Below are 27,150 nucleotides of genomic sequence, written 5' to 3'. Positions count from 1 at the left end.
TTGTGGTTTGTAATATTTCGATTAAATTTTTTAAATAATCTTTCTTTTCTATTTCAGCTTTAATATCGTGTTTCAAGAAGTATTTAATATGTTGCCACTGAATCGTGAAATAAAGAGTAAACTATTTATAAAATTATACGCATCCTATAAAATTTGTAGTTCGCCACCCCTGTCCGACCGGCACGAAACGTCAAAACGTTGTTTACAACCGAGCACGTTCTGGCTGTGCGTTGCATTTCGTTGCAAAAAATCAGTAAAATTTGGTGAAAATACACAAAATTTCCACTCCTAACTTGTGTTGAACTGCAAACGAACTGTTCCCACCGCCGGCACCATGCATGGCGAGGAGAAACACTGGAAGGAAGAGGGCAAAAACTACAAGAAAGTGCAACGTGCCCTAGAGGTTCGAAAGGGGAAAACACACACACACAGACTTGCATCATGCAAATCCTCGCAACGTGCTCTAGGTGTAACCTTCTGCTTGTAATTCTCTTTTGCAGGAAAAATGGAAACTGGTGCCAGCGTTCCTGCAGGTGAAGGGGCTGGTAAAGCAACACATCGACTCATTCAACTACTTCATCAACGTGGACATCAAGAAGATTGTGCAGGCCAACCAGGAGGTAAAGAGTGATGCCGATCCGTGCTTCTACCTCAAGTACCTGAACGTACACGTCGGCAAGCCGGATGTGGAGGAGGGTTTCAACAACACGAAATCAACCACACCGCACGAATGCCGGCTGCGGGACATGACCTACTCGGCACCGATCACCGTCGACATTGAGTACACCCGCGGCACGCAGCGTGTCGTGCGGAACGGGCTGCTCATCGGCCGTATGCCTATAATGCTGCGCTCGTCCAACTGTGTGCTGACGGGCAAATCGGACTACCAGCTGTCGAAGGTGAACGAGTGTCCGATGGATCCGGGCGGTTACTTTATCATCCGCGGCACGGAGAAGGTAATTCTCATCCAGGAGCAGCTGAGCTGGAACAAAATGATCACGGAGGATTACAACGGCGTGATCCAGTGTCAGGTGACGAGCTCGACGCACGAGAAGAAATCGCGCACCATCCTGCTGACGAAGCACGGCCGGTACTATCTGAAGCACAACTCCATGACGGAGGAAATCCCGGTCGCGATCATACTGAAGGCGATGGGCATTGCGTCGGATCAGGAGATTATGCAGCTCGTCGGTATCGATCCGGAGACGCAGAAGCGCTTCGCACCGTCGCTGCTGGAAGCGGCCAACCATAAGGTGTTTACGCAGCAGCGTGCGCTGGAGTATATGGGGTCGAAGTTGATTGCTAAGCGGTTCACAACGGCAGCAACGAAGTATAAAACGACCGCCGATGAGGCACGCGATCTACTTGCCACTACGATCCTGGCGCACGTGCCCGTACCGAGCTTTAACTTTCAGGTGAAAGCGATCTACGTGGCGCTGATGATACGCCGCGTGATGGCGGCCGAGCTGGATCGCAGTGCGGTGGACGATCGGGACTACTACGGCAACAAGCGGCTGGAGTTGGCCGGTTCGCTGCTTTCGCTGATGTTTGAGGATCTGTTCAAGCGGTTCAACTGGGAGCTGAAGATGATTGCGGACAAGAACATTCCGAAGATAAAGGCAGCCCAGTTCGATGTGGGAAAGCACATGAGGGAGGCGCTCATTACGGCCGGCCTGGAAACGGCCATCTCGACGGGCAACTGGACGATCAAGCGGTTCAAGATGGAGCGGGCGGGCGTTACGCAGGTGCTGTCGCGGCTCAGCTACATCTCCGCCCTCGGCATGATGACGCGCGTCAACTCCCAGTTCGAAAAGACGCGCAAAGTGTCGGGGCCACGCTCGCTGCAGCCCAGTCAGTGGGGCATGCTGTGCCCTTCCGATACGCCCGAGGGTGAGGCGTGCGGGTTGGTGAAAAATCTCGCCCTCATGACGCACATCACGACGGAGGTGGACGAGGAACCGGTCATACGGTTGGCGTACAATGCGGGCGTGGAAGACATTCGCCTGCTGGGCGGTGAAACGATCAACAATCCGAAGGTGTTTATGGTGTTCATCAACGGTAACATATTGGGCGTGACGATCGCTTACCGCCGGCTGGTGGAGGTGTTCCGTATGATGCGCCGTCGTGGACTGATCGGAGCGTTCGTGTCGATTCACACCTCGTTCACGCAGCGCTGCGTTTACATTCACACCGACGGGGGAAGACTGTGCCGGCCGTACATTATCGTGCAGGCGGGGCGTCCGCTCGTGCTGCAGGAGCATCTCGAGCAGATGAAGCTTGGATTGCGCAAGTTCGATGACTTCCTGCACGATGGGCTGATCGAGTATTTGGACGTGAATGAGGAGAATGATTCGTTCATCGCGTACCAGGAGCGTGACATTGATCCGGAAAAGACGACCCACTTGGAGATTGAACCGTTCACGCTGCTGGGGGTCTGTGCCGGGTTGGTACCGTACCCGCACCACAACCAGAGCCCCCGTAACACGTACCAGTGTGCGATGGGAAAGCAGGCGATGGGCATCATCGGGTACAATCAGAAGAACCGCATCGACACGCTGATGTACAATATCGTGTATCCGCAGAGTCCGATGGTACGATCGCGCACGATCGAGCTGACGAATTTCGACAAGCTGCCGGCGGGCCAAAACGCAACCGTCGCCGTAATGAGCTACTCCGGGTACGACATTGAGGATGCGCTGATACTGAACAAAGCGTCGATCGACCGTGGGTACGGTCGGTGTCTCGTGTACAAGAACAGCAAGTGTACGATCAAGCGGTACAGCAACCAAACGTTCGATCGTATCATGGGCCCGATGAAGGATGGAGTGACTGGGAAGATAATCGCCAAGCATGAGTGTCTCGATACGGACGGTATCGTGTCGCCGGGCGAGCGGCTCACGTGCAAGCAAACGATGGTGAACAAGGAAATGCCGGCAGTGAAATCGAACAATCCGATCGAGCAGAAAGAGTCCGGCCAGCAGCCGATCGCGTACAGTGCGGTACCGGTGACGTACAAGGGCACCGAGCCGAGCTACGCCGAGCGGGTCCTCGTGTCGACCAACAATGAGGAAGAGTTCCTGGTCAAGATTCTGTTGCGTCAAACGCGCCGTCCGGAAATCGGGGACAAGTTTAGCTCCCGTCATGGGCAGAAAGGTGTGACGGGGCTGATTGTGGAGCAGGAAGACCTTCCCTTCAATGATTACGGCATGTCGCCGGATATGGTGATGAACCCGCACGGTTTCCCGTCCCGTATGACGGTCGGTAAAACGCTGGAGCTGCTGGGCAGTAAGGCGGGCGTGCTGGAGGGCAAATTTCACTACGGCACCGCGTTCGGCGGATCAAAGTGTTCGGATCTGCAGGACGAGCTGTTCAACCATGGGTTTAACTATCTCGGCAAGGATGTGTTTTACTCGGGCATTACGGGCGAACCGCTCGAGGTGTACATCTACTCCGGGCCGGTGTACTACCAGAAGCTGAAGCACATGGTGCAGGACAAGATGCATGCACGTGCCCGCGGACCGAGGGCGGTACTAACGCGCCAACCGACGCAGGGTCGTAGCCGGGAGGGTGGCCTCCGGTTGGGTGAGATGGAGCGCGATTGTTTGATTTCGTACGGCGCTAGCATGCTGATTATGGAGCGGCTGATGATTTCGTCCGACGCGTTCGATGTGGACGTGTGCAATGTGTGCGGCCGGTTGGCTTACTCGTCCTGGTGTCACAACTGTCGCTCGTCGGCGAGCGTGTCGACGATTTCGATGCCGTACGCGTGCAAGCTGCTGTTCCAGGAGCTGACCAGCATGAACATTGTGCCGCGGCTGAAGTTGCAGAACTATTAGAATGGAAGGGAATTGTCGCTTTACGGCCGAAGATTAATGTTATAGAGTTTGAATAAAGAATGCAGCTTGATTATTACAGTTTAATTTTCTCAACTTGTTATGAGATTTTTACCACGAGAAGGTTCATACATTCAGAACAACTCACATGTATTTTCGAACATAAGCGAACGACCTCTGGGAGATTACTTTCCCTTCACGCTAAAGTACGTCTCGTCGATGTTTTTACAGAACTGGTTCAGATTGCTGTACTTGTGAATTGTTAGTGCGAGCACGTTGTTCGGCAGCTTCATCGTGAAGATGCTGTACAGATGTCCAAACACGAGAGCGTCCAGTTCCGTGGGGCTAAAAGTAGAGAAAGCAATAAAATAAGACCCTGGGACATACCACAGGCCATGCGACTTACCTGTCCCCGAAGAAGTACCGCTTATCGCCCAACCGGCTGCTCAAATCCTGACACAGATGGTCCACCTCGCCCATAATCGTGTCGATGCCCTCGTGCAGATAGTCCGCCATGCGGAGCTGCCGCCGTACCGCACTCTCCTTGCGCCAGTTCTGCACGTGGTTGAGCGGGAAAGGAAATACGCACCCGTTGCGCTTCTTCGTCACCGTGTTGCGCACCTCCGGATCGATCCAGCTCACGTACTGCTCGGCCGTGGTGAACAGATGCTCCACCAGACAGTTGGTCGAGCGCATCTGGTCCTTCTCCTCGGGCGTGAGCGGCGCGCTGAGCGATTTGTTAAAGTTTTTCTCCAGAAACGTCACGATGTGGTCGAACTCGGCGTAGATAAAGTTTTCCACCCGCAGGACGGGCAGCTTGGTGCGTTTGCCACCGGGCGACATGAACTCGGCGTTCGCCCGCTGCTCCAGCGCGACCGGCAGGTTGAGCATTTTCAGGTAGGTGCGTACCGCCAGGCAGCTCGCATTCTCTGCCAGCAGGATCTGTTCCTCCTCGTACGGCTGGTACAGTACGGCATCGCGGGGCCAATCTTTCATGGCTGTATAGGGGATGGCGGTGGTGAGATCATCAAACAAAAGCTTCTCACACAACAGAGACGGACAACTTACCTGCTGTGGCCGTTTTTTGGTAAAAGTTATCTATCGTTGATGCCATTGGTTTGTGGGAGAAGGGTTGCTGCTAGCACCCGGCAGAAAGCACCAAAGACTAAAAGCACAAAATAAACAACAATCCTCAGCGCAAGTTATGTAAAAACTCTCGTCCGTGACTTTCACAGCAGGAGAAGAGAGCAATCACAACAAAACGGCAACTGACAGCGCGAACCAAGGTTTATAGAGCTAACATGGGGGGGTTGTGTTTGGCAAAGGTTGCTATGATGATGGTTGTTTTGTTGGTGACCACGTGCCAGCTGTGCCGACCATGTGATTTCGTAGACGGTTACATTTTAAATCAAAAACAGGAAAGCAATCAATAATTTTCGTTTATTTTAAGCACCATTTACAAAATTAACATTTCCCGACGTTAAACAGACGCCAAACCTCGATCTGATCGAGGTTACGTACGCGTCCATATCCATTGAAGCAGCTTGGACGCACGTGTACACTCGTAGCTCGAGCTCCGCCAGCTCCGAGTGAATGAACGCTACGTAGCTCTGTATCCGCGAGTCGACCAGCATAATCTGATCCCCCAAGGAAAGGTAATACTGCCAAAGAGAAACCATATGGAACCATTGAAGGGATGTAAAATGTGAAAACGAAAACAACACTTACAAAATCAGTGCAAGCGGTTGAGCTGCAGATAGCGTTCATCTTCGTCGCACTACTGTCCGAGATGGCCGCACGTTCCAGTATCGGTCCGGCCACCGTTACCAGATACTGCAGTGTGCTCAGTTCCGGCTCACCGCAGTGCAGCAGCTTTGCCACCGCTCGCGCCTCATCGAAGTACGAGTAGACGTAGCGCTTTAGGCAGAGGTAAAGAAACTGATGCCCCGAAGACGTTGCAGCATCCGTCAGCAAACCCGTAAGGCCAGCGGTTAGCTGGCCGTCAACCATTGTGCTGAAAGCTTCCATCTTCTCACTCACGGACGTGCCGATCAGCGTCAGCTTTGCGTTAATATCGCTTTTCTGCAACGCGTACAGCTCGGCCAACTTCATCAGATACTGCCCCAGCGCGGTCGTCGCATCGAGGGAAGCGAGACGGGACTTTACGCGTCTTAAAGCACGATTGATTTGGGTTTGAAAGTTTTCCTGCGTGTCCACTATCGCACGGTTGAACACGTCCAGGAACAGGTCGATGGTTGCGTTGGTCGGGTTGGCCCGTCCCGTCCTTTCGCTCGTGCCGGCCAGCACGCGCAACAGTTTGGCCGACACGTGGGTAAGTCCGTGTACGCTGGACTGCATGGTGTATGTGATAGCGGCGGGATACTTTCCCGAGCGTTCGATTAGTGCTGTTGCATCAATGTCTGATACGCGTTTCATGAAGTGAATCCTTTCCCGTCGGATCACATCCAGAGCTTTGTGTAGTGAAACGTGCGTTGCATTATCCGATGCGGATCGTTGGAGCAACTCTTGCAGCACCACTTCCGTGTGGTTCCACATGGCACCGGCATGGTCGAGCGCGTGTCGAGAGTCGACCGTATCATCCAGCGCGTACACTGCCAGGTGTTTGATGAGTTCGTTCAGATGAAGGATAAAATCCGTTGTCAGGTAGAACGATGGGTTGAGGCCGGATATGTCGTTGCCGCTTTTTTCATTCTCCTTACACAAAATTCCTTCCGTTTTCCAGAAAATCATTAAAACTAGCACGGAATAAACGCCTTTCGAGAACATCATACTTCAGCACACACACTATTAACACACTGACAAAACTGGGCTGCTGCGTGCAATCACTGTCACAGCCACGGAATCAATGTTCTTCACACATCGCAGTAACCATCGGGCAGTGCAGCTTTCACTTGCCGCACGGGAGGAGCCATTTTCACTTTCAGTTCAATTACTCTCCTCGAAGGTGATAACAGATGATCACCCCGGGCGCGGCACAAAACGACCAGGTGGTACGATAAGAGATTTGTAATATTTATCTTTTCTATAAGTAAACAACGGCGAAATGTGTGTTAGCACGTCTCGTTAAGTTCAAACTTCCGCATTGAGACGGGATGACCGTTTCGGATGTACGCGCAGCACAGGTTTTGCCAGTCGAAATACACTACTCCACCACACACCAAACAACACACACACACATGCATCATATTTCAAACGGTCTTCTAGCAATAAAACACCAACTCTATTTTCTTTTTCATTTACAGTATTTTTGTGTGTGTCTGGGTGTGTATGTTTTCAAATGGGAAGCTGGCCTCCAGATTCTTACGAAACAGGACAGCTACATTACATTGGAGTGTTTTTGTGTAGTGTTTTTCCGTTTTTTTCTAGTGATGGTTTTCAAGTTTTACAGCACACACTCAATGGAACGCGCGATGTCTCGTGTCTTTGAAGACGACTCCCCCTCCTACAAACCGCCGGTACATCTCGCGTATTTTAAATGCAAAAATATAGTTCTGAATGTATAGATGAATGTTGGGTGAGTATGTTTTACTTCTCTTTTTGTTGGTTTGATTGCATTTTACGTTTGGCCCTCTGCTCGCAACTACTACAAACATAATGCATCCCCACGTACTCTGGGGAGGGGGTGATGTATGTCTAGGGAAGTGTTAGAGCGAGCGATATACACACCGCAAAGCTAGTATACACAAACGACGGGCGCACTTGATATTATTAACTTCTTGCAAGGGGCACGCACGCAGCCAAACATTAAACTTTGTTGTAGGATGATGAAATACTAATCACTCCCGCTGGGAGTTGTTTATCCACTGACACTTGCTGTCTCTCTCTCTGTCCGGTACAAAATGAATCTTCGCACATGGTTTTGTTGCATGCTTGCTTGCTTTTTTACAAATCCCATCCTTTAAGGGTGGAACAACATGCCCCCTTGCACGAGGGTTCTAATCTAGTAGGCTTGTGTGCTTTGTGTAGGTATGTGAGTGTGTGGATCTTATGGAATGTTTTTCCCCTACTACTTGTTTTACTTAGTATGCTTTCCTCCCCCTTCTGTCTACTCCATGGTCTCTACTCCGGTGTGATCGCATTGGACACTTTTAATGCAGCTTCTACTCAAACCAAACCGATAAAGCTTGGAACCAAATTCAAAAAAGGGATTTGTTTGTTTGTTTGTTTGCTTGCTTGTTTGGTAAACATATTAATACAATTTGCCTTTTTTTTGCAACCTAGCATCCTTTTCTCGTGGACGATCATTCGATCGATTATTTCCCATTCTTTTCTTCTACTTTTGATGCAGTGCAAGATAATGAATTTCACGCATTGTGAATAAAAAGTAAGGACGCGGGAGAGTGGTGTTCTTCCCAAAATTCCTATCTTAACAGAAAATTGCTTATACAAGAAACCTAACACGAGTAGGAGGAAAGGGCTTCGAACAGCGAGTCCCAGACACATGCCTCAAAACACGCAAGATCGAGCTCGTTTATGGTTGTTCTTCATACGTGTTTTGTTTGCTCTGCCGTGTGTGTTCCTCACTTGCCTGTTACCTTTTCTATGCTCAAAACTACACTTCATTGTTCTACTCGTCTGTGCCCCCATTGGACATCGTATGTTCATTCCTTTTCTCTGTTTTTTCGTCTTATCACAACATCATTTCTCTTCAGTAAGAACAAACAAAAAAGGACCAGTATGATGTGAAGGATAGTTTTGTTAATGGTTCTTAACGTACTACGATACATTATATCAACTCCTGTGTTTCGCGTTCCCTTTTCGCCCTTTATCTCATTCCCCGTTACCCGTTACCATTTTTTAATTCTGACCCCCTACCCAACCCAACTCCATCGACTCCAACGCTACAATATAACATGTCTTTTGTGACTTTTACAGCTTACTCCCCTCCCTTTACAATCCTATACGAGAAATGTGTGTGTTTGCTGTCGCTTTTCGGGTGTGTGTAGTGTTTAGTTACTTCCTTTGTAATCCATTATCATTTTTCATAGCTGAGAGCGCTGCTATACGACAATCGCAACACAAACAAACTTGAATTTTGTTAATATACCTTTTGAAAACAGCAGCACTTGCAAGAAGGGAGGGACAGAGCGAGAGTAAAGCGTTGAAGGGGGGATGGCAGATAGGGGGGAGGGGTAGGCGAGTAATATTTAGCACTATCACAACAACACGCTAACAAACCTATCGGCCTAGTCTTACACTATCATTTCACTGAGAAACAAAATGGAAACCGTAAAACGTCCTGACAAAGTGGACGAAAGTGAAAAGAATACGAACGGAAAGCACAAACTAAAGAAAGCAATAGATCCGCGCAATACTTGTACGCAACTGCCACATTCATATAGTAGTTAATTAGCATAAGGGTTCGTTAATTTCAGCGCCCCTAAACACGGCATAAATTTAGATTTAAAACTGCTAATCCGAAGAATAATACAGATAGTACTTTAAAAACTAAAAACATACTTAATTAATGTAACTTAAACGTTTTGTTTCTTACGATGCTCTTACTGTTGCTGCTGCTTCTTTTGACTGTGTCCTTACCGATCCCTACCAGTGTTGAGCTATGTATACTACCAGCTATCCGCTAATCAAATGAAAAAATGGCGCCGATGGTGTGTGTGTGTGTTCTGTACAGTGTATAGCTTGGGTTTGTTTTGTTTTAATTGTTTACTTGCGACACCTCACCACACAACTCACTTGGCACCCATGTTTTGAAGACAATCTGCGCTGCTTTGTTGCGTTGTGTACGTCCTGTATGTTCAGTATGTATGTCCACTTTTTTCATTATTTTGTGTTTTCTCTCTCTCTCTCTCTCTCTTCACTATAACAGCAACAATGAACACAGCCTTATTAGCTACTACTGCTCCTTACGATCTACGTCCTTTTATATGCTTGGGCTTTTTGTTTCTGTGTGTGTGTTCATCATATCAATTCACTGCCTGATTTGAATGATTACAGTAGAAAAAAAAAGATGCTCGTTCCCAGCTATATTCCTTTGTATGCGATTTTACCCTGCCAGCCAGCACTTGTTCGGCACATTCGCGCATGCCAAAGTGCTCGCTGGGAAGGAAGAGTGTGTGGGACTGGGCGGAGGATACAACACCACCGGGAAGGGCGTGGGACATCTTTGCATCTGTTTGTTGTAATTATTACTTTATAACCTTTCCTTTTTGTTTGTTCTATTTCCGCACTACCTGCCGTCCCTGCTTTTAGTAGTTTCCCATTTCGCACGTTTCGGCCAGCTTTGGATGCAGCTCCTTAAACACCTTCGACACGTACGAACACTTGGCGTGTAGGCCACCGCCGGGCGGTAGGTCGGGAATGTCCTCCCGGGCCAGCTCCTTCAGCAGTGCGCCGTACTCGATCGAGCTCATCTCGCCCAGTATCTGCTCGATGCGGGCCCGCAGGTGCTGCTCCAGCGCTTCCTCGCGCTTCTGCGCCTCCTCCGAGACGGGCGGCGCGCCCGGAAATGCGATGATGATGATGCTCATGTTGTCCCGGCTGCCCTTGTGCAGGCAGGTGTCGATCACCTGGTTCGCCACGTCCACCAGGTTGTCGGACACCTCCAGCCGGTTGTGCACGAACTGGCACAGCTCCTCGTTGCTCATCACGTCCCAGACGCCGTCGCAGGCGAGCACCAGAAACTCGTCGGCCGGTTCCCGGTCGCGGCAGAATATCTCCGGCTCGGGCGACACGAGCTGCTCGCACTGGCCCAGGTTCGCCACCTTCTTGTAGTCATAGTCGCCGAGCGCCCGGCTCACCGCGAGGCTGCCGTTCACGCGCTGCACCATGACGGAGCCGCCCGCGTTCTGGATGCGCTCCTTCTCGCCCGGCAGGATCGGCTTGTGGTCCTGGGTGGTGAAGATGGGCTGCGCGTTCTGGCAGAGGACGGCGCGCGAATCGCCACAGTTCGCTATGTACAGGTGCTGGCCGGAGATGAACGCGCAGACGGCGGTCGTGCCGGACTTGTCCAGCCCGGACGCCAGCTCGGGGATGGCGCGCATCGACTCGTCCAGCTGCAGGAAGCCGGTGTGTATGCCCTTGGTGATGTCATTGTTGCCGAACTCGGTCGTCGTGATGATGCGCTGCAGCAGGTTGGCCGCACAGTGCTTGGCCACGTTGTCGCCCGCGTGCCCATCGAACACGGCGAAGTAGTTCCAGTCGTCCAGGCTGTCGCCCAGCCCGGTTTTGGCGTGGTAGGCGTCCTCCATCTCGCACCGCCAGCCCTGCATCGAGCCGACGCCGTACCGCAGCCCATTGCCCTCGCCGTGCTCGTTGTGCTTGGAGGTCATTGGCTTCTCCAGAAAGGCACCCATCGTTCTCGGCTATCTCGGTAGTAAGCTACGGGATTTTTTGGTTTTTTTTTTGCGACACGCTTCAGACCCACGGCCGGTGGAGAGATTGCCTGCGTGTGACGGTAGAGATCGAAGCCGTCCGTCACTTTCCCAACTGTTCCAAATGAGCAAAGTAATGAGAAGAGTAAGAAAAGGGAAGGTTCGTCTCGTGGTACGGAAGGTTTAAAAAAAACCTCGGTGTAAACTTACCTTCTCTGAGGCGAATGGTTATACCGCTCCTGGATGATGATGATGTTGAATTTATCAGTTAACAGTTTAATGTGAAACGATTATCTCTACGTTCTGAAAAGCAAGATAAAAAGAAACAAAATTAGATAACGATAACACAACATAATAACGGATTTAAGCAACCACAACCAACTCTTGGCCGTGTGCTTGCGCGAGGAGAGGGGAAAGTATATGTCGTAACGTTTTGCTACATATTGCTACCGTTGCTAAAAATAGAAATGATCTCATTTGCGATAACTTCATTCCTGACCGATGCTGATATTTAATTGACCACCTTTTAAATACTGAGAACGACACAGCATCACGCATGCTACTTATTTCCGGCCTTTGATACGCCTTTGGTAGCGATTTTTAAAATACAAATTTTGTCACGATCACGAAAAAGGAAGTCAAGTCAAGATCGAACCGAAGTAATTCTATCCACTGGTGCATGACTCAACGGACACTCCAACAGGAGGCATGATGGCATGCGCTCCTTTTAGATATAAAATTATTGACCGGAACACCATTGTTTGAAAGCTCGCCGATAGGTCAGGATGGCAGCAGACTAAAGGGGAAAATCGAACTAAAGGTCAAAAGCTTCCTCCCAAGCGCTCTCTCCAACACCGGCCCTCCCCTTACCAGCACAAATTACCCCATCGGAAGCGGAAGCAAATTTCGTTTGCGCCACTGGCCCATTTTGCATATGCCACATGCAGCAGAAGCAGCAAGCCAAACCGCGCCATCCCATACAGTGTGTGTGTGAGTGTCCAGGATTGGATGTGGTTTGGGTGGAGCAGAGGATGGAAAGGAAACTGGAGCCTCCATGCCAATAGAGACCGGAGCGAACGGCGCACACTGCTCAACCCGAAAGCGTCACCATGTTTGCACACAATTTAATTAAAATTCACCATCCAAGCCCTCTTCACCCCCACCATAATTTCCTCTGATATCTCGTGTGCGCTTTTACTTTATCACTAAAAATAGTGTGACGGGAAAAAGATGCGAAACAGCGTGCACACACACACACATATCGTTGCGGCGGCTCTAGGGGCTCTCTATCGATATGCTTCAGAAAAGCAAAACATTACATGGGATGGGGAGAGTAACACAGACGAAGCAGGCGGCGATGGCAGCACATTGCTCATGGCTTGCTTCTTCTTTTACTTTGCATTACACTGCCCCTTTCCCGCTCGCACTGGGAACCCCCAACGCTACACAATTGGGTTCCGCGCGCGATGGTCATTGTTAAATCATTTAAAATAGATTATTTTTAAATTGTTCGCGTAAGCGCGCAATACCATTTTGCGCCCCGACAGATTTATATGAATGTGCGCGCGGTTGGGAGCCCGAGCAGTTAAACAGTTCTTCCCTCGCTCGCGGTGCGTCTCTAAGGTGGCGGTTGGCTGTTTAGAAACCCGGGAGCACAAATTCCTCCTGCATTTTGTCTGAGTGCTTAGTGACAGTGCTCGTCTGACGGACATTCAATGGCGATTGTGAGGTGGCCTATGCAAGTTCCTATGCACCACCACATTCCATAGGCGCACATTCTCCGGGCTGGTGCTGCTGCACCCATTCCGTTGCTATGTGTGTGCGATGCCATTTTTCTTACAGGCGCCTCCAGAAAGGATTATCCCTCACTGCTATCGATGACTCCTCATCGGCAATCGATGCGCCTATTCATATGATATAAACGCACGCACACACGCCACATGGACACAATCTATCACACATCGTTCATTCTTCGTCCTTGCACTCGTGTTGACGGACTTGGGGTCGAACGGAACCAGAGCAGCAGCAGCAGTAGCAGAACGTTCTTCCGGGTGTCGCCTATATCCCTTTGCTTTCAAGTGGCTGTGTGGCTCCTTTTGTCGCCGGACGTATAATGTCAGCACATAGATCCACCACCGCCACCAGTGGTGTATCTAGTAGTTGGCCTTTTGCCGGGCATCTTTTATGAATCAAATGGGTCGGTCGTCCCCCTTTCAAGGCTCTGTCTCTTTCTCTCTCTTTCGCTCTCTCTCCCTCATCGTGCCGGACAACTAGGACGACGACGAGGACGTGCGACAGGACTGCTGCTGCTGCTGCTGTGTATGAATGAAACGCTTTCCGCGTGACCTATTTTTCGCCGTGACTGCGCGCTGCTCCCCCGCTCAAACAACGCTCATTGATGCTCTTCTATCAGTGGCTGCGATTCTGCGTTTAAAGCCCTCCTTGCGTCAGCAGGTTAGCATGAATTACCTTTCCTGCAACAACAACAACCAAAAAAAGAAGCAAAAAGAAAGAAAGATACAAGAGACTATAAAGTGTTGGGAATTTGCAAATTCAAAACTCCTTTTGCTGTCCCCACATTTGCATATCGGCTGCAATGCACACAAGCACACACATACAGTTTCCGATGAGTAAGGACACACAAACAAAACACACCGACACTCGCACACATACGCACACACGTTTACATGTTGTTTCAAGTTGAACGCGCGCGCGATTCTGCTGCCATCGATTGTATGAGTCACAAGTAGCGAGCGCCTCCGGTCACTTGTGCACCATGCACTTGGCGAAACGTAAACGAGCATTTGCATCGGTTTGGAAAATTCATGTTACAACAGGCTACCCACCTACCACCCTTCCACCATTACACCCCCTCCCCCCATCCGTCCTACCTTCACGCCAACAAACAGTGGAGGGGAAATCCAATCGCTCACGGAAAATGAATCAACCTGTGGGCGAGGAAACAAAGCGACGTCGTTGTTAGGGCGCCCGCAAGAGGGAAGGGCGTGAGAAGGAAGGGAAGGGACACATAAATCGGTCGCTATGGAATCGAAATAAACCTGCCTCTCCGCCTGCCTTGTTCTCCCTGCTGCATTTATGATGTGTCCTTTATTTAGGGTAAATCGGACAAGTCTCGACGGGTGGTGGAACCGAAAAAAGGACTTCAATACTCCATTTATTGAGGGCACTACATTTTAAAACAAGCTTTGCAAGCTTCAATGCAATGTAACGATATTTTTCTTGCTTCTAATTGGACTCGAGCCGAAATGTGCAACTGAAAGCTGATTCTTGTCAGTCGCTCCGTACCCCGCCTTAGCAATGATACAAAGTTTCAATATTGAGCCAAAGTTTTCGAAACCTCTGTGCGTACATGCCGCAGTGTGTTCTCTGGGGCACACGATGCTGATGTGTCGTGCGAGAAGGAGGGGGTGGAGAAAGAGTACTTATTTTAATTACCCTCGGAGCTCAGAACACAGTTTCGAGTCGAAGGAGAGGCCGAATGACACGGCCCGGTACGGTCCGAGGTCCAGCAAAACTGACAAGATTGCAATCACCACATGTGACTACTTAGTAATCAAAGGTGTATTGAGGGTAGTGGTCCTTGGCATCGGAAGGACGTAAGCCTCATGACAGCAGTAAATTGCAGTTGTCGTTCTTTTCATCTGATAATTCCCCCACCTTCGAATTTCACCCCCTTCGACTCCCGGGGGTGGGTTAGAAGAGAGAGAGCGAGCCTTGTTGCCTGTTTGGAACACAAAAGTTTGCCGAAAATTAGCGAGCTGGCTCCCGTGCGGTGCACACCTACCTGTGATTACTTATCGGTGCAGCAACCCCGCCTAGTCCGCGCCTTCGCTCTTCTTGCGCCTTCGCTTACGGGTGTGCCTTTCCGTTGCGACGATCTTGCGGAACAAACGGGACAAGCTTAAGCTACGCCGATGGCCACAATTCATTCGGAGCAGACGACGCGGAGTGGAAGGTGGGCCTGTGTGCTTTAGCCGCGCAACGCGCACATTATTCTACAACTACGGGACGGACGGACGGTCCACCGGTGTGCGGTATGATGCAGCAGCTTGCCTTGCGACCGTTCGCTGTAATTACAACGCTGACCGACCAACGATGACGTGAGAGGGGTCGTGGTCGTTAAGTTTGACCCAATGTGTGACACACACACGCGCGTGCAGCCTTATTGCAAGCCAGCGAGCCAGCACAGCTTGCTGCCCCCCTTGTGATGGGTGTAATGGGGTGGTGGTGTGATTGCAAAACTCCGCGCGCGCGACACTGAGGGCCAAACAAAACAAAACTAAAACGCGACTAAACGCACGCACACACACACATTGACGCACGGGCACACACACACACTCACATACACACCATTCAGCACTCGTTACTCATGGCACAGTTGCGGACGACAGGTAGAGCGCGTTTCAGCTGCACATCATCACCGTCATCACAGCAACAGCTCGCCTCATTGATCCCTAGCAGCCACTGCGTCCTTCGTTTGGTGTCACGGGGATCGTCGTTTGCTTATCCTGTTTCGCTCCAAATGCGTGTATGCTTTTTTCACACTTTAGGCGATGGAGTTCTGAGATGGACCCGTGTCCACACAAGCCTACAGCGTCTTGTATTTATCTCGCACGATGCTCTTGCTTTTTGCGCATTCAGTCGTAGGCTCTATCATCGAGACGGGATTGGTTATCGAAGGCTCTTTTCTGTATGCGTTTAACAGTGTCTTCTTCGTTTTTTTATAGCCTGCACGCGGGGTACTGCCAACCTGTTCGTCTCCTCCAGGTGTGCTTTCACGGCTCGCGCTGCTACCTGTTTGACGCCCAGTGCATCGGTGTCCTCGCACCAGCAAGCTTGAGGGCCACGGTGCGTACCTTTTGTGCCCTTCCGGTCGTGCTGTTCACGCTTCGGAACACACTTTACAGCCCGCACAAGGAGCAAATGCGTGTGCGTGTGTGGTATTGTTCAATCTAGAAGTATCGCCCGTGTCACCATCACCACAGCCACAGAGCGTAGTGTAGTGCCGCAATCCAGGAGCTCCTTGTGTTCGATCCTGCCAATGGAAGCCGGTGTGCCCGCTGCCTGTTCGCAGCAATTTGTAGCGTGCAGCCCGTTGCCACCGTGTCCGTTCCGTTCTTAGGGGTAAGGGGATTACAATCCGATCGCGGGGGAACACTTCTTATCCGTCGCACAGTTTTGTCGCGATACGCGAGCAGAGTGTGTTGTAAGTTTGCAAAGTCCACGGAACGCGCACAATTTCGTAGGCTACGCGCTGTCAGAAAAAAATGACAGTTGAAGAAAAAAACGGCAGTTGACAGCGCGGGGCGCTGCCAGAATTGTCCACTGTTGCCGTCTCGCTTGCGCATTCAAACGTCTTACGTCTGACGTATGCGTGGATTTGAAAATGAACGGTCCGTGGGAAACCGTTGCCGAATAATATTTGATTGGCCTTGTTTAACGTTCAACTGCTACCATGCTACCTTTTCTTTGATTAGCTTTATATTAACAAAAATAAAGAAATATTCCATCCGTGTGTGATATTGCTATGAGCAAAAAAAGCATCCAACAACGATTTTTCATTAAATAACATGAACATGATCGGTCCATTGTTTTGTTTTACTCAGTGGCGCTTTTATAAATCAAACTCTGTTTTACACATTTCGCACATACTCTTACTAGCCATTATTTACAATCCCCTGTTCCATACAATGCTTTTGCGCGTGTACAAAAATATATCAGTCGTATTTGTTACCCTATTTATACATCATCGTTTCCTACAACTCTTCCCTGTGCACAACAACATTTCACGCAGTTCACTAACTAATGAATGTTACTGGACCCGCTGCTACTGCTCTACCACCCTCTTTTCAACGGCCTGTTTTTTTTAGATAGGTTTCTTTTTGCTATGGTTATTTCTTTTGGTAGCGTACCCCGGTGCTGTTGTAAAGGAACAGGAAAAACAACGGACGTTACTGATACCTGTGTGCTTTGCATGTTGCTGAATGTGTATGTCCTTGTTTGTTCGTGTATTTTATTGAACTACTTTAAACGTAACAAACTTGACGAATAATGTTTTCTGTTGTTCGCAATTGTAATGCTCCCGGGTGCTGTGTTAAATCGGAAAAGTAAATGGTACAGCAAACCAAAATTCATGGATCGCAAAAACGGACCCCATATGGTGCAACTGTAATTCTACTCCTCTAATGCTCTCTCTGCATAGACTTCCCCCCAGTCGTCGTTGCTTTTGTTTGCCTATTTTGCCTATTCCCAAAACTAACGCGCGCGTGCACTGACGAGTTCCTTCACAAACATTCTCATCTTAGGTCACTAGGTGTGGTAAGTTATTAGTGCAATGTGCTGATTGTTTCATGGTTAAATAGCTCTGTCTAGTAGTATTGTCTTCGATGAACGTATATGCACGGGCAGCAGCAATACGTTCAGCACAGGCGTGTCTAAAAACAACAAACTCGAAACACTAAACAAATAACTAAATCCATACAGGTTACGCAGTGATAGCCCCTAATACTTAGTACCCTAACGTATAACGTATTAAAAATGATGCAATTACACCGGTCCGGAGTTGTGCTTCTCGAACACCTTGCACGGAGAGTTTCTGAAACTCAAACGACGTGTAAAACCGGAAGACGGTTGCGCAAAACATCGAGAAAAACATTGACCGAAAGTTTAAACCGTGTTTCTTCCTTTCCCCTGCCCCGGGCGTGATACTTTTTGTGATGGCAAACTGTGGTGACAAATGTACATGTAAACGAGAGGGGGTGAGGGGAAAAGATCTCAACCGATTACCTACACAGTACATTATAAGTACACAAGCCATGTGACACGATGTAACGTTTTACAACGACACACATGGCGTTTAAAAAACAAACACACACTGCTAGACGCCCATTTGTTTGCTTATAGGCCAGAGGCTATCGCACCGGTCTATCTATCTCTCTCTTGCTCTATCGTTCACTACTTCTCCTTCCTATCACACTTTGTTTCGCTCGTGTTTTTGTTGTGTTTGCTGTACTGTTAGTTAGTGTTCCGTTTTTCTCCAATAGAAAGCTATCACATTTTCTCACTGCATTAGGACATATTTGCCGCAAAATGGAGGGCTTGCTAAGCAAAGCAGTGTAACCCCGCATTAAACACAAGCACAGCGCTCGATCGCTCGCAATTATTACCCGCCTGTGTGGTTCCGGCGCACTTACACTTGCGCCTGTTCCTCCTCTGCGTTGGTTGCTTTGGGCAGCACGCCGCTCCCGCTCGATTGATTCGCTTCCGAGCTGCCCACCGGGCTGGTATCGTCCGGGGGCGTTTCCTCCTGCACCGTACTGACAATGTCGGCGCGACACATCGGACAGAACTGCAACAGTGCGGCACAGTTCGTGCAGAAACCGCGATGCTGGCACGGTTCGATTCGTATCGTCGCCTTCATGTCGAAGCACAGCGTGCAGGAATCCTCGCGCACGCTCAGCTTGCGCAGCTGCTCCAGGAACAGATGACGGGGCAAAACAATCTGAAGCGAAGGAGAGAGGAGAATTGTAGACTTGAATCGTACCACCGGGTGGGCTTTCGCTCACCTTATCCTGCTCGCTCAGCGCCGCATGATCGTTAAAGCTCTTGAAGGGCCGATTTTTGGGCGGATAGACAAACGGCGTGGAGCCAAAGTTGAACCGGCACTGCTGGAAGGACATGAACGAGGCCGCCGCAAAGAACCCATCGATCGTGTCGCTCGACTCGAACAGCTGCTTCAGCACCTCGCCCTCCACCCCGTCCAGGCTGAAGATGACTTCGCGCGCGTCCAGATCGAGCAGACAGCCGAGCACCGAACCGCCCGACCACACGTTCAGGTTGTGCTGCATCGGTTTCGCCTTGTGCCAGATCAGCTTCCGGCAGCCGTCGAACGCGATCGAGTACGCATCGTCCCCGATGCCGTAGCCCTCGTGGCTGAGGAAGTTGGAGTCCTTGGTCGCCCAGCCGATCTGCATCACGCCCGGTGTCATGATCAGCACCTCGTAGTACCAGCAGCCCGCATTCACCTGGTACGTGCACCGGACGCTCTCGAACGAGTACGCGTCGCAGCGGGCCGTCAGCCCGTCGGCCGAGATTTTCAGGTACTCGCTGACGTCGCGCGTGTTGAGCATCACGTTCACGTTGCTGACGTCCGCCACCTCGTATGAGTATTGCCGACCATCGATAAGGACTGGCAGGAGAGAGAGAGAGAGAAGGAAGGGGCAGGATCAGTAAGCATTCCAAAAAAAAGGACTTCCACGAGACTCGCTTACAATAGTTATCGAGACACCATTGGGCGCAAAAGCCGACCTGTCGCAGGGTGAAATCATTGTTGCTGATGTGTCGTTCGAGCCGCAGCAGTGGATTGTCCGGATAGAGTGCCAGTTTTCGCTACAATTGAAGGAAAATGTCTTTAGCTTTATTGTTCCACGAGTGCGATCGATCAAACCCTCCAACACTCACCCTAATGGTGCTCTTGTTTTCACTCGTTTGTGCGAACTTTTCCAGCGCGATCAGCGAAAACAGCATCACGTCTGGGTGGATTCCTTCGTCCTAAATTGGAAAAACGGGGAGCAGGACAAAAGAACGCATAAGCCCAGTGCTACAACACATTTTGCGATCAAAACTTACCAAATTCCCTAGCAAATAGCCGAGCGTTACCTCCGACAGGGCCGATATGCTGCACGGACCGGCCAGACGCTCGGCCAGGAAGCCCAGTATGATGCACATGTTGCGCTCGCGCTTCGGCGTGCGGCGTATCGATCGTGTTATCATGTCGGCCACCTCCAGCACCGATTCCTTCGACGGCAGCGGGCTATCGTCGAGCAGTAGCGTGATCACGCTCGGGCCCATCGGATTGTCCAGCGGCACCACGCGTATTAGGGACTTTACCAGCTGTATCCAGCCGGACGGTTTGTCCGTTAGGTCGTGCAGCATCACCATCGAGCTGGGTGTTTCCGGTTCACTGGAAGATGAAAAAAGGAGATAAAAAGGGAGATTAATAATTGCAGTTGTGATGCATTTTGGTTATAAAACTATTTCATGGAGTAAAAGCTCTCCTCTGCTCAGTGCAGCAATCAGGCACGTAACTCTCTACATCCTCTTATTGATTGCTAACAATTAAATTATTCACCGGTGGGGTAAAAAGGCTCGAAAGTAACACACATCACTTTTTTTGGTGTGAGTGCCAACATCTCGCACAAGACGAGCAAGCGACCTTGAGCAAAAGGGATCCGTGCACTTCTCCGGCCACTCCGGTAGCTAGAGAGAGCGAGCGCGCGCTCAAGTGTTGAATCAATATACCATCCGGTGAGCCCCAACTTTCTGCCACTTCCCCCTCCACTTCAGGGTCAATAATGGAAGGCGCGCCACTGCCGGGCGTCCTTTTTCCTATCTTTCTTCTCCAGAACGAAGCATTTGCGCGAGCGAAATGTAATCATTGCATCGCCTGACATGCATTGCCAGCTTTGCGAAACTGTAGTGCAAGTGATTGGCATGCATGCAAACACGGTGCCTCCTCTCTTGCTTAAAACTGCATTGCATCGCGATGCAATTCGTTTATTTGTATAACAAACGGAAAGGTACAACACACTCCACCCTTCTTTCGATGCTTTCCCACGATAGCATTGCCCTACCCTCCCCCCTATTTAGTGGGTTGGTTAGTGGCACTCACAAACAAGACGACGCCGAGCAGGACAGAATGTTAGCAAATTCCAATTGAATTATCTTGTTAGATTGTACGGGACGCATCATCTGTAATCGGATGTGAATACAGATTTCCTTCCACCGATCGGATTAATCACAGCACAAGCAAACGTCAGCCGCTCGCTCGCTTGCCTACAAATGCAGGTGCAGTGCGTCTTGCGTAGCGTCTTTGAAGGCACGTACACTCGGTGTTATTAATATGTGGCCGAAAAAGTAGCAAAGCAGAGAGTGAGAGGGCGGCACAACAAAATGCACACTTTTTGAAGGATTAAAAGGGCACGTTTCGCATTCGCTTTGAAGTCGACGTGCGGAGCGCCCTCCCCCTTTCGATCCCCATCCCTCCCTTTCCTCATCCACCGTGCACTTCCTTATCAGCAGGCGTGACTAACGACTTGCGCCAATAAGAGGCAATCCCCCCGGTTGCGGATGAAGAGCGTGCGCGTGTTCGCGTCATCGCAAGGTGGCAAGGTGTTTTCGGTCAAGCTATCTACGCAAAAAGAGCGTTGATATGGATTAGTGATATCCATGGTCGCTTCTGTTGCTATCACCCTTACCGAACGGCGTGTGATAAGGATCGACAAGCAATGCAGCAAGATGATTTCTTTTTTGTTTTGTTTTTAGTTGGTACATACGTTTATGTACATTTTAAGCAAACAAAATAGATTTAGTGATTGAAACTAAAACGTTTTCTGAAAAATAGTTTTGTTACCTATTCTGATTAGTAAAAATACAATATTTTGGCGTTGATCGTTTCAAAATAGCGATGTGCTCTCTGGAGCGCATCTACGACTCGGATTCGACTCCGGCAAAATCGGAACCACTAGTTCTGCCCAGAACTAGTCGGTCTCGAGCCGGTCTGGTGGTACAATCGTCAACTCGTACGACTTAACAACATGCCCGTCATGGGTTCAAGTCCCGAATAGACCGTGCCCCCATACGTAGGACGACTGACTATCCTGCTATGGTAACTATAAGTCACTGAAAGCCAAGCTCAAGCTCACTTCACTAGTGGGTACAAGGAAGGCCTTGCCCGACAACGGTTGTTGTGTCAAATAAGAAGAAGAAGTTCTGCCCAGAATCAGAGTCGTCTAGAGTCTTCAGGAGTTGTCCGGAATCATCCGGAGTCGCCAGGAGCCGTCCGGGCTCGTCAGGAGCCGTCCGAAGTCGGAGTCATTCGGAGTTGTCCAGAGTCGTTCGGAATCAATTGGAGTCGTCCGGTACAATGTGCTTGCGATCAGGCATTTCATTTCGTTGTGTTTTTTTGTCTTTCGTGTGCATCCAACAGGCCTTTGTTTCGACTCCAATCGATTCCGCACGACTCTTACTCCGGGAAACTTCGGACGACTCCGACTCCGGACGGCTCCAGACGATTCCGAACAGCTCCAGAAGACTCCAAATGACTCCGGATAATGCTGGGTGGAACAACCTAAGTCGGTTCCGAAATTATCGGCATCGGATCGGAGTCAACTCCGAATTTTTGCCAACTTTACCCATCACTAGTTCAGGGATTAGATTTAAAGCCGTGTTGCAGTGAGTGACTCACTACTAGTGAGTTTGTCAGAGATCGTTTCCAAGGCAACTCGTCTAGAACTAAAAACACATTTTGAGTTTCAAATCTGTCGAAGCAACCCTTCTGGTTGGTTGGTTTAACTTTGCTCAGAACTTTGCTATTTTTTACAATAATTGATACATTACTTTTCCTTGCAAATACTGTTGACCAAAGCTCTTACTTTTCTCTTGTACTAACATGAATTTTTCACCACAGAAAAAAACAAAACCCAGAAAACCAATAAAACTCTTTCTAATTCAACACCCTACTTTGTGTCCTAAATTCCCGCATGACGCCAACCCAAACCCGCTACTTACTAACTGAGGTGAGGTAGTGTGTGTGTGAACATAATCTCCGTGAAAAAAAAAGGTTTCGTGTGAAAATTAATTAGACTCAGAAGGACCTTTAGACCTCCCGGCACCCCTCTTTTCTCACGGGTTCGCAATGTGTGTGCTCGATAGTTTCCTTCCCATTTTCGTAATGCGATACGCGTGTTCGCGTGCTTCATACAAATGGTTGCTTTGATGCGTGTGTGTGTGTTTGTGTATGTTTGTGTGCGACATACAACTTTGGTTCCCTGGCAAGAGCCCCCTATTTTGCTTATTATGGGGCGACAAAGCAACCGAAACGACGTACCCACTTTCTTTCGCCAGCCCGACCCCGAACCAGCAAAAACCCAATATTATCGACGTGTTGTGCCGGTCCACAAACCATGCCAAGAGACCAGCCAGCATGTCCAGCGCAAAAAGGTAGAGACCGAAACCTTCTGCCGAAAGATTATCGAGCCAATAGACGCGATGTGTGTGTGTTTGCTTGGTTGTGATGAAATGGGGATTTTCTTTTGCGATGTGCCATTTGTGCCAGCAGACAATGGAAGAAAATCATAATTGCCCAAAGACAGCGTGCCCCATACATTAAGCATGAGAACTGGCTGCTCCGGAGAGACGCAGTTGAGCAAGCTGAGCGAATAATGGGCATTAATTGTAATGGAGGAAATCATTTCAAACCTCTTCCGAAACGTGGCCAAAAGGGGGAAGGGGAACCTATTGCAAAAAAAGCCTAATTCACATACGGCTGCTCCTCGTACCTTGTACCTCCCATTGTAAAATTCCCGCTGGGGGGTGGTTTTGTACGGCCACTATTACTACGCTACCCGATTGTGATGATGACGTCGACTCGCGTAGGCGAACAATGCGAGCTTATCAGAACGACATTAATATCATCGACTGTGCGGGGTGTTGTGTTGTGTGCTGGGGGATGCTGATTAAAGAGGCAGAGAGAGAGAAAGAGAAAGAAAGAATGTAAAAAACCCGTCCCCGGATGACCTTTTTTAACCGTTTCCGCCGCGTACGCTCGCGTAAGATGATGCGTAAAACAAGTGCCAAGGGCAATGAAGGCGAACACATGAGCACATGAGCATGCATTTTATGCAGTGTTGTTGGGGGGAAAACACGTTTTTATGATAAAAAAAACACACACACAGAGGATGTTTGCTTCATGGCCACGAGAGATGAGTCCATGTCCAACATCCCTTTCGGCGACAGACAGCGCACACCAACCACCAACCAAAGCTTATTCGTTTATCTCTTGAATGTTGAAACATTTTGGAGCGATAATGGTGGGGACACGTCAGAGGACACGGGGGTTTCTTTGACACGCTTCCTTTCTTCCGCAAATCCATCGCATTGGGGCGTTCGTTAATCGGACACTCACTTTTACAGTACGGTGCGCACGTGTTTGGAACGGAAACCCCCCCCCCCCCCCACTTCATTACGCCCCTTCCTTTGCCCCGTCCCCATTGCCCTTCCAATCGATGGTGACTAAACGTTTGCCAGCCGAATGAGAAGCTCACGCTGACAGAATGAATTAATTTCCGCCCTACTGGCCAACCGAGCAAGGATTATCGCGGTCGTCGTGGCAGGGTCCAAAGGTCCTCGATATCTCGGTTAATAAACACGCACACCCAGAGGCACAGCAGGTGCGTGTGAGTAATCAACGGCACCACATTTCAATTGGTTCAATCCACCAATCGCTGCCAAGGATTGGGGGCTGTCGCGCGGATCGATTCCGGCTAGGACTGGCAAGGACAAAAAGAGGGACAGGAAGGAAACGGCCGGAAGGGACGCGCGACGACGTCAATGCTTCGATTCGATAATTACACTCATTTACCAAGGGTCGGAGCATTGGCCCTCCTCCCCGGCCCACCCATTAATGCCCCTTTTCGAAGGGCTGTTTTTTGTTTTCTGTTTCGCGCGTTCGTTCGCATCCGTTACACTTACTTGTCCACGATCGAGCGGATGATTTCGAGCGTCTCCTTGACCAGCGCGTCCACCGTGTCGGACAGTGAAACCTGCCGATCGGACCGGGAGTAGTGCCGGATGTGGTGGTTGTGATGATGGTGATGATGCTGCTGCTGCTGACCGTTCGGTCCACCGCTGCTGCCACCGCCACTGCCCGCCAGCCGGCCCGTATCGTTGCCGGTCGGTGCGTACGAATCCCGGCTACTGTCGTCCACAAATCCCTCTTCGACCTTGTCCTTGCACAGGCACACACCCATTGCGAATACACGCGGGCTGGGAGGGTGGTGAGATGAGGGGAAGAATGCTACGAAGAGAATGGATGGGAGAGAGAGAGGACGGGGGTCGTACTACTTCTACGCCTCGAAGTATGGGCGTGGATGGTGGTGGATGGAGCCGCACACAAAACCCGTGTTCCTTTGCCGTTATGTGGTCAGCTTCTTCATATTTGCAGATGGCCCCCGGTCGACGACGTGGCCGACACACACACACACACGCTTCCGGTGTATTGGCGATTCTTTTTTTCTCTCTCTCTCTCACTTCAAATTCCTTTTTGCCGACGTTTTAACGACACTTTCTACACACACACACACCTTTTTGTTTCACTCACTGCGCGCTGGGAAAGAAACAATTTTAAGAGATTTTTTTTTGGTTTGGGTTATAGTACTAAAAATGGCACAAAACCGTTCGTCATGTCCGCATTCGTCACTGGGCAGCTTTCGCGGTACGCGTACGCACAACAGACGCAACACCCAGTCGCACACAGCATCAGCCGGATTAGCGGTGCGCACGCGGGCACGCGGGTTCGTGCGACAAAATGCGCGTAAACAAACGCAATTCACGCAATCGGCCCGAGAAGAGGGGAGTGAGTGACAAAAAGCACCCTCCCGTTACAAGATACGATTAACACAGGGTGTGGAGGTGGGGGATGGGAAGGTTTACGAAAGCGAAAGCACACCGGGGTTGGCTCGGGGAGGAGTTGTTGCGGCACCGATTACGATCATTTGTTCTGCGACACCTTTTAGCTCGGTGCGCTTTTTCTGTCGTCGGCGGCTGCGACTACTGCTGCTGCTGCTGCTGCTCGGTGGTTCGGCGATCTAAGACGGCGAGACGATAGACGCAAGGTTGATAGAGGTGTGCTCACTTCCTTGGTCGGCTAAAACGGTGCAAACAAGGGGATGGGGGTGTTTCAGGTTCGCCTGCTAGGATCATCGATCATGCTGCCAATTAGCGCTGCTGTTTAATATCACATTTTTATCCCACATACAAACACACACGCACACACACATGCTCCGAATGACGGTCAACGGTTCTTCTTGGGAGGGAGATCGAAGCTTGCCTCGTTGGGGGGTGGTGAACTTTCGTTATGCGGTGGAGCCTGCTGCTGCTGCTATTACCATCAATCGCTTGAAAATAAACACACGCATGCAACCAGTGAGTGGTGGCCGTGTTTGTGTGAAAGGGGTGTGTATGTGTGTGTGTGTTTGTGTTTTCTAAGACCTGGCACTTCACCCTCCTCCCCTGCACCCAGGACACATTCACTTTACATCACTTGATAAGGGGGACAAGAGCAAACGACACTGAAATAGAAAATAAACACCTAGCCCCCACGGAAAGGTTCCGGCCGAACGGTTCGGACTGTCCGGAACTTTTGGAACCACACACACACACACACCCGTACAAATGCAAACACACACATCACACACAAACGCACTGGAAACGAACTCAGGCCAACTATGCGAAGTTGCTCGACTGTTGATGCAATCCAACACACCAACCAACCTAGGAGAATGGAACGGGGACAGGTAACGGGGGCAGGTTGCGAACTTGTCGCCGTCCACCTTTTGGCGTGTGAGACGTTGAGATTCTTCGGCACCACCAGAGCGCACACAATTCGCCACTCGCGCGTTTCACTACTTCGAGTTGGTGCGTAATTTTCACTGCAACCCGTGGCGCAAGGAAAGTGACCGCTGCCGGAATGTTCGTACGCGGCGGGACAGCGCGAGACACAGCACACGCGAACGCGGAGGGTTTTGGATTGCCGAGGAAACCTTTTTTACGCCCGTTCTGTCGTTTAATCCGTCCCGAATGGTGGCGGAGATTAGAAAAAAAAACAATGAATCAACAAGGCAATTATGGGCGGCCCCGCAGGACGTGACGTTTGACAGTTGGTAAAATGTGTTTGCATTTTTACTTTATTTGAAATTAGAACATTCAGAGATGTTGGGACTTTTTAAACTCAAAATTATGATTGTATTTCGTGTTAAAATGTGATATTTGTAATATTACAGGGTTTCACACTTTATCTCAAGACCGCGGGACCCCTTCCCGAATCTGTCTTAGCCAAAGCCAAGACTGCGGTATGATGCTTGAAAACGTTGATGATACCTGAATTC

At 49.9% G+C, this 27,150-nt stretch overlaps 5 protein-coding genes across 7 annotated transcripts; 1 reads left to right on the top strand and 4 right to left on the bottom strand.

Annotated features, from left to right (window-relative positions):
* The first annotated feature begins 182 nt into the window (after window positions 1-182).
* Window positions 183-3,920, top strand: LOC120956448 (DNA-directed RNA polymerase III subunit RPC2). The gene is made up of 2 exons (XM_040377920.2): window positions 183-403; window positions 501-3,920. The coding sequence occupies exons 1-2, from the start codon at window positions 335-337 to the stop codon at window positions 3,834-3,836; spliced, it is 3,405 nt and encodes a 1,134-aa protein (XP_040233854.1). The 5' UTR covers window positions 183-334; the 3' UTR covers window positions 3,837-3,920.
* Window positions 3,921-3,962: 42 nt separating this feature from the next.
* On the bottom strand, window positions 3,963-5,101 carry LOC120956450 (metaxin-2). The gene is made up of 3 exons (XM_040377923.2): window positions 4,902-5,101; window positions 4,240-4,831; window positions 3,963-4,178 (listed from the first exon to the last, which is right to left on the bottom strand). The coding sequence occupies exons 1-3, from the start codon at window positions 4,945-4,947 to the stop codon at window positions 4,019-4,021; spliced, it is 798 nt and encodes a 265-aa protein (XP_040233857.2). The 5' UTR covers window positions 4,948-5,101; the 3' UTR covers window positions 3,963-4,018.
* A 154-nt stretch (window positions 5,102-5,255) lies between these two features.
* On the bottom strand, window positions 5,256-6,623 carry LOC120956034 (uncharacterized). Its single transcript, XM_040377402.2, has 2 exons — window positions 5,562-6,623; window positions 5,256-5,494 (listed from the first exon to the last, which is right to left on the bottom strand). The coding sequence occupies exons 1-2, from the start codon at window positions 6,621-6,623 to the stop codon at window positions 5,279-5,281; spliced, it is 1,278 nt and encodes a 425-aa protein (XP_040233336.2). The 3' UTR covers window positions 5,256-5,278.
* Window positions 6,624-7,035: 412 nt separating this feature from the next.
* On the bottom strand, window positions 7,036-16,489 carry LOC120956035 (protein phosphatase 1B). Its single transcript, XM_040377404.2, has 3 exons — window positions 14,991-16,489; window positions 11,396-11,488; window positions 7,036-11,300 (listed from the first exon to the last, which is right to left on the bottom strand). The coding sequence occupies exon 3, from the start codon at window positions 11,165-11,167 to the stop codon at window positions 10,061-10,063; it is 1,107 nt and encodes a 368-aa protein (XP_040233338.1). The 5' UTR covers window positions 11,168-11,300; window positions 11,396-11,488; window positions 14,991-16,489; the 3' UTR covers window positions 7,036-10,060.
* A 271-nt stretch (window positions 16,490-16,760) lies between these two features.
* LOC120957056 (RING finger and SPRY domain-containing protein 1-like) lies at window positions 16,761-26,872 on the bottom strand. Of its 3 annotated transcripts, none has more exons than XM_040378992.2 (7): window positions 26,469-26,872; window positions 24,737-25,370; window positions 19,835-20,168; window positions 19,667-19,756; window positions 19,477-19,594; window positions 18,772-19,394; window positions 16,761-18,707 (listed from the first exon to the last, which is right to left on the bottom strand). In XM_040378992.2, exons 2-7 carry the CDS (start codon window positions 25,012-25,014, stop codon window positions 18,396-18,398), a joined length of 1,755 nt encoding a protein of 584 aa, XP_040234926.2. In that variant the 5' UTR covers window positions 25,015-25,370; window positions 26,469-26,872; the 3' UTR covers window positions 16,761-18,395. The 3 variants fall into 3 exon arrangements, with proteins under 3 accessions (XP_040234926.2, XP_040234925.2, XP_040234927.2); XM_040378991.2 differs by having other exon boundaries at window positions 26,537-26,872; XM_040378993.2 differs by having other exon boundaries at window positions 24,737-26,872.
* Window positions 26,873-27,150: the final 278 nt, after the last annotated feature.

The sequence above is a fragment of the Anopheles coluzzii genome, chromosome 3 (assembly GCF_943734685.1).
Source record: "Anopheles coluzzii chromosome 3, AcolN3, whole genome shotgun sequence".
In the NCBI taxonomy this organism is placed as follows: Eukaryota; Metazoa; Arthropoda; class Insecta; order Diptera; family Culicidae; genus Anopheles; species Anopheles coluzzii.
Note: the sequence above shows the minus strand (reverse complement) of the source record. Positions and strands in the feature narration are given on the sequence as shown.

Coding starts and splice junctions, on each gene's coding strand:
- LOC120956034 (XM_040377402.2), bottom strand. CDS start 6,623: ATGATGTTCTCGAAAGGCGTTTATTCCGTGCTAGTTTTAATGATTTTC. Junction 5,495..5,561: donor CAACCGCTTGCACTGATTTT/GTAAGTGTTGTT, acceptor TCTCTTTGGCAG/TATTACCTTTCCTTGGGGGA.
- LOC120957056 (XM_040378993.2), bottom strand. CDS start 25,014: ATGGGTGTGTGCCTGTGCAAGGACAAGGTCGAAGAGGGATTTGTGGAC. Junction 19,395..19,476: donor ATGGTGTCTCGATAACTATT/GTAAGCGAGTCT, acceptor CTCTCCTGCCAG/TCCTTATCGATGGTCGGCAA. Junction 18,708..18,771: donor CGCTGAGCGAGCAGGATAAG/GTGAGCGAAAGC, acceptor CCTTCGCTTCAG/ATTGTTTTGCCCCGTCATCT.
- LOC120956448 (XM_040377920.2), top strand. CDS start 335: ATGCATGGCGAGGAGAAACACTGGAAGGAAGAGGGCAAAAACTACAAG. Junction 404..500: donor AAGTGCAACGTGCCCTAGAG/GTTCGAAAGGGG, acceptor TCTCTTTTGCAG/GAAAAATGGAAACTGGTGCC.
- LOC120956450 (XM_040377923.2), bottom strand. CDS start 4,947: ATGGCATCAACGATAGATAACTTTTACCAAAAAACGGCCACAGCAG. Junction 4,832..4,901: donor CCAAAAAACGGCCACAGCAG/GTAAGTTGTCCG, acceptor TCCCCTATACAG/CCATGAAAGATTGGCCCCGC. Junction 4,179..4,239: donor CGGTACTTCTTCGGGGACAG/GTAAGTCGCATG, acceptor CTCTACTTTTAG/CCCCACGGAACTGGACGCTC.
- LOC120956035 (XM_040377404.2), bottom strand. CDS start 11,167: ATGGGTGCCTTTCTGGAGAAGCCAATGACCTCCAAGCACAACGAGCAC.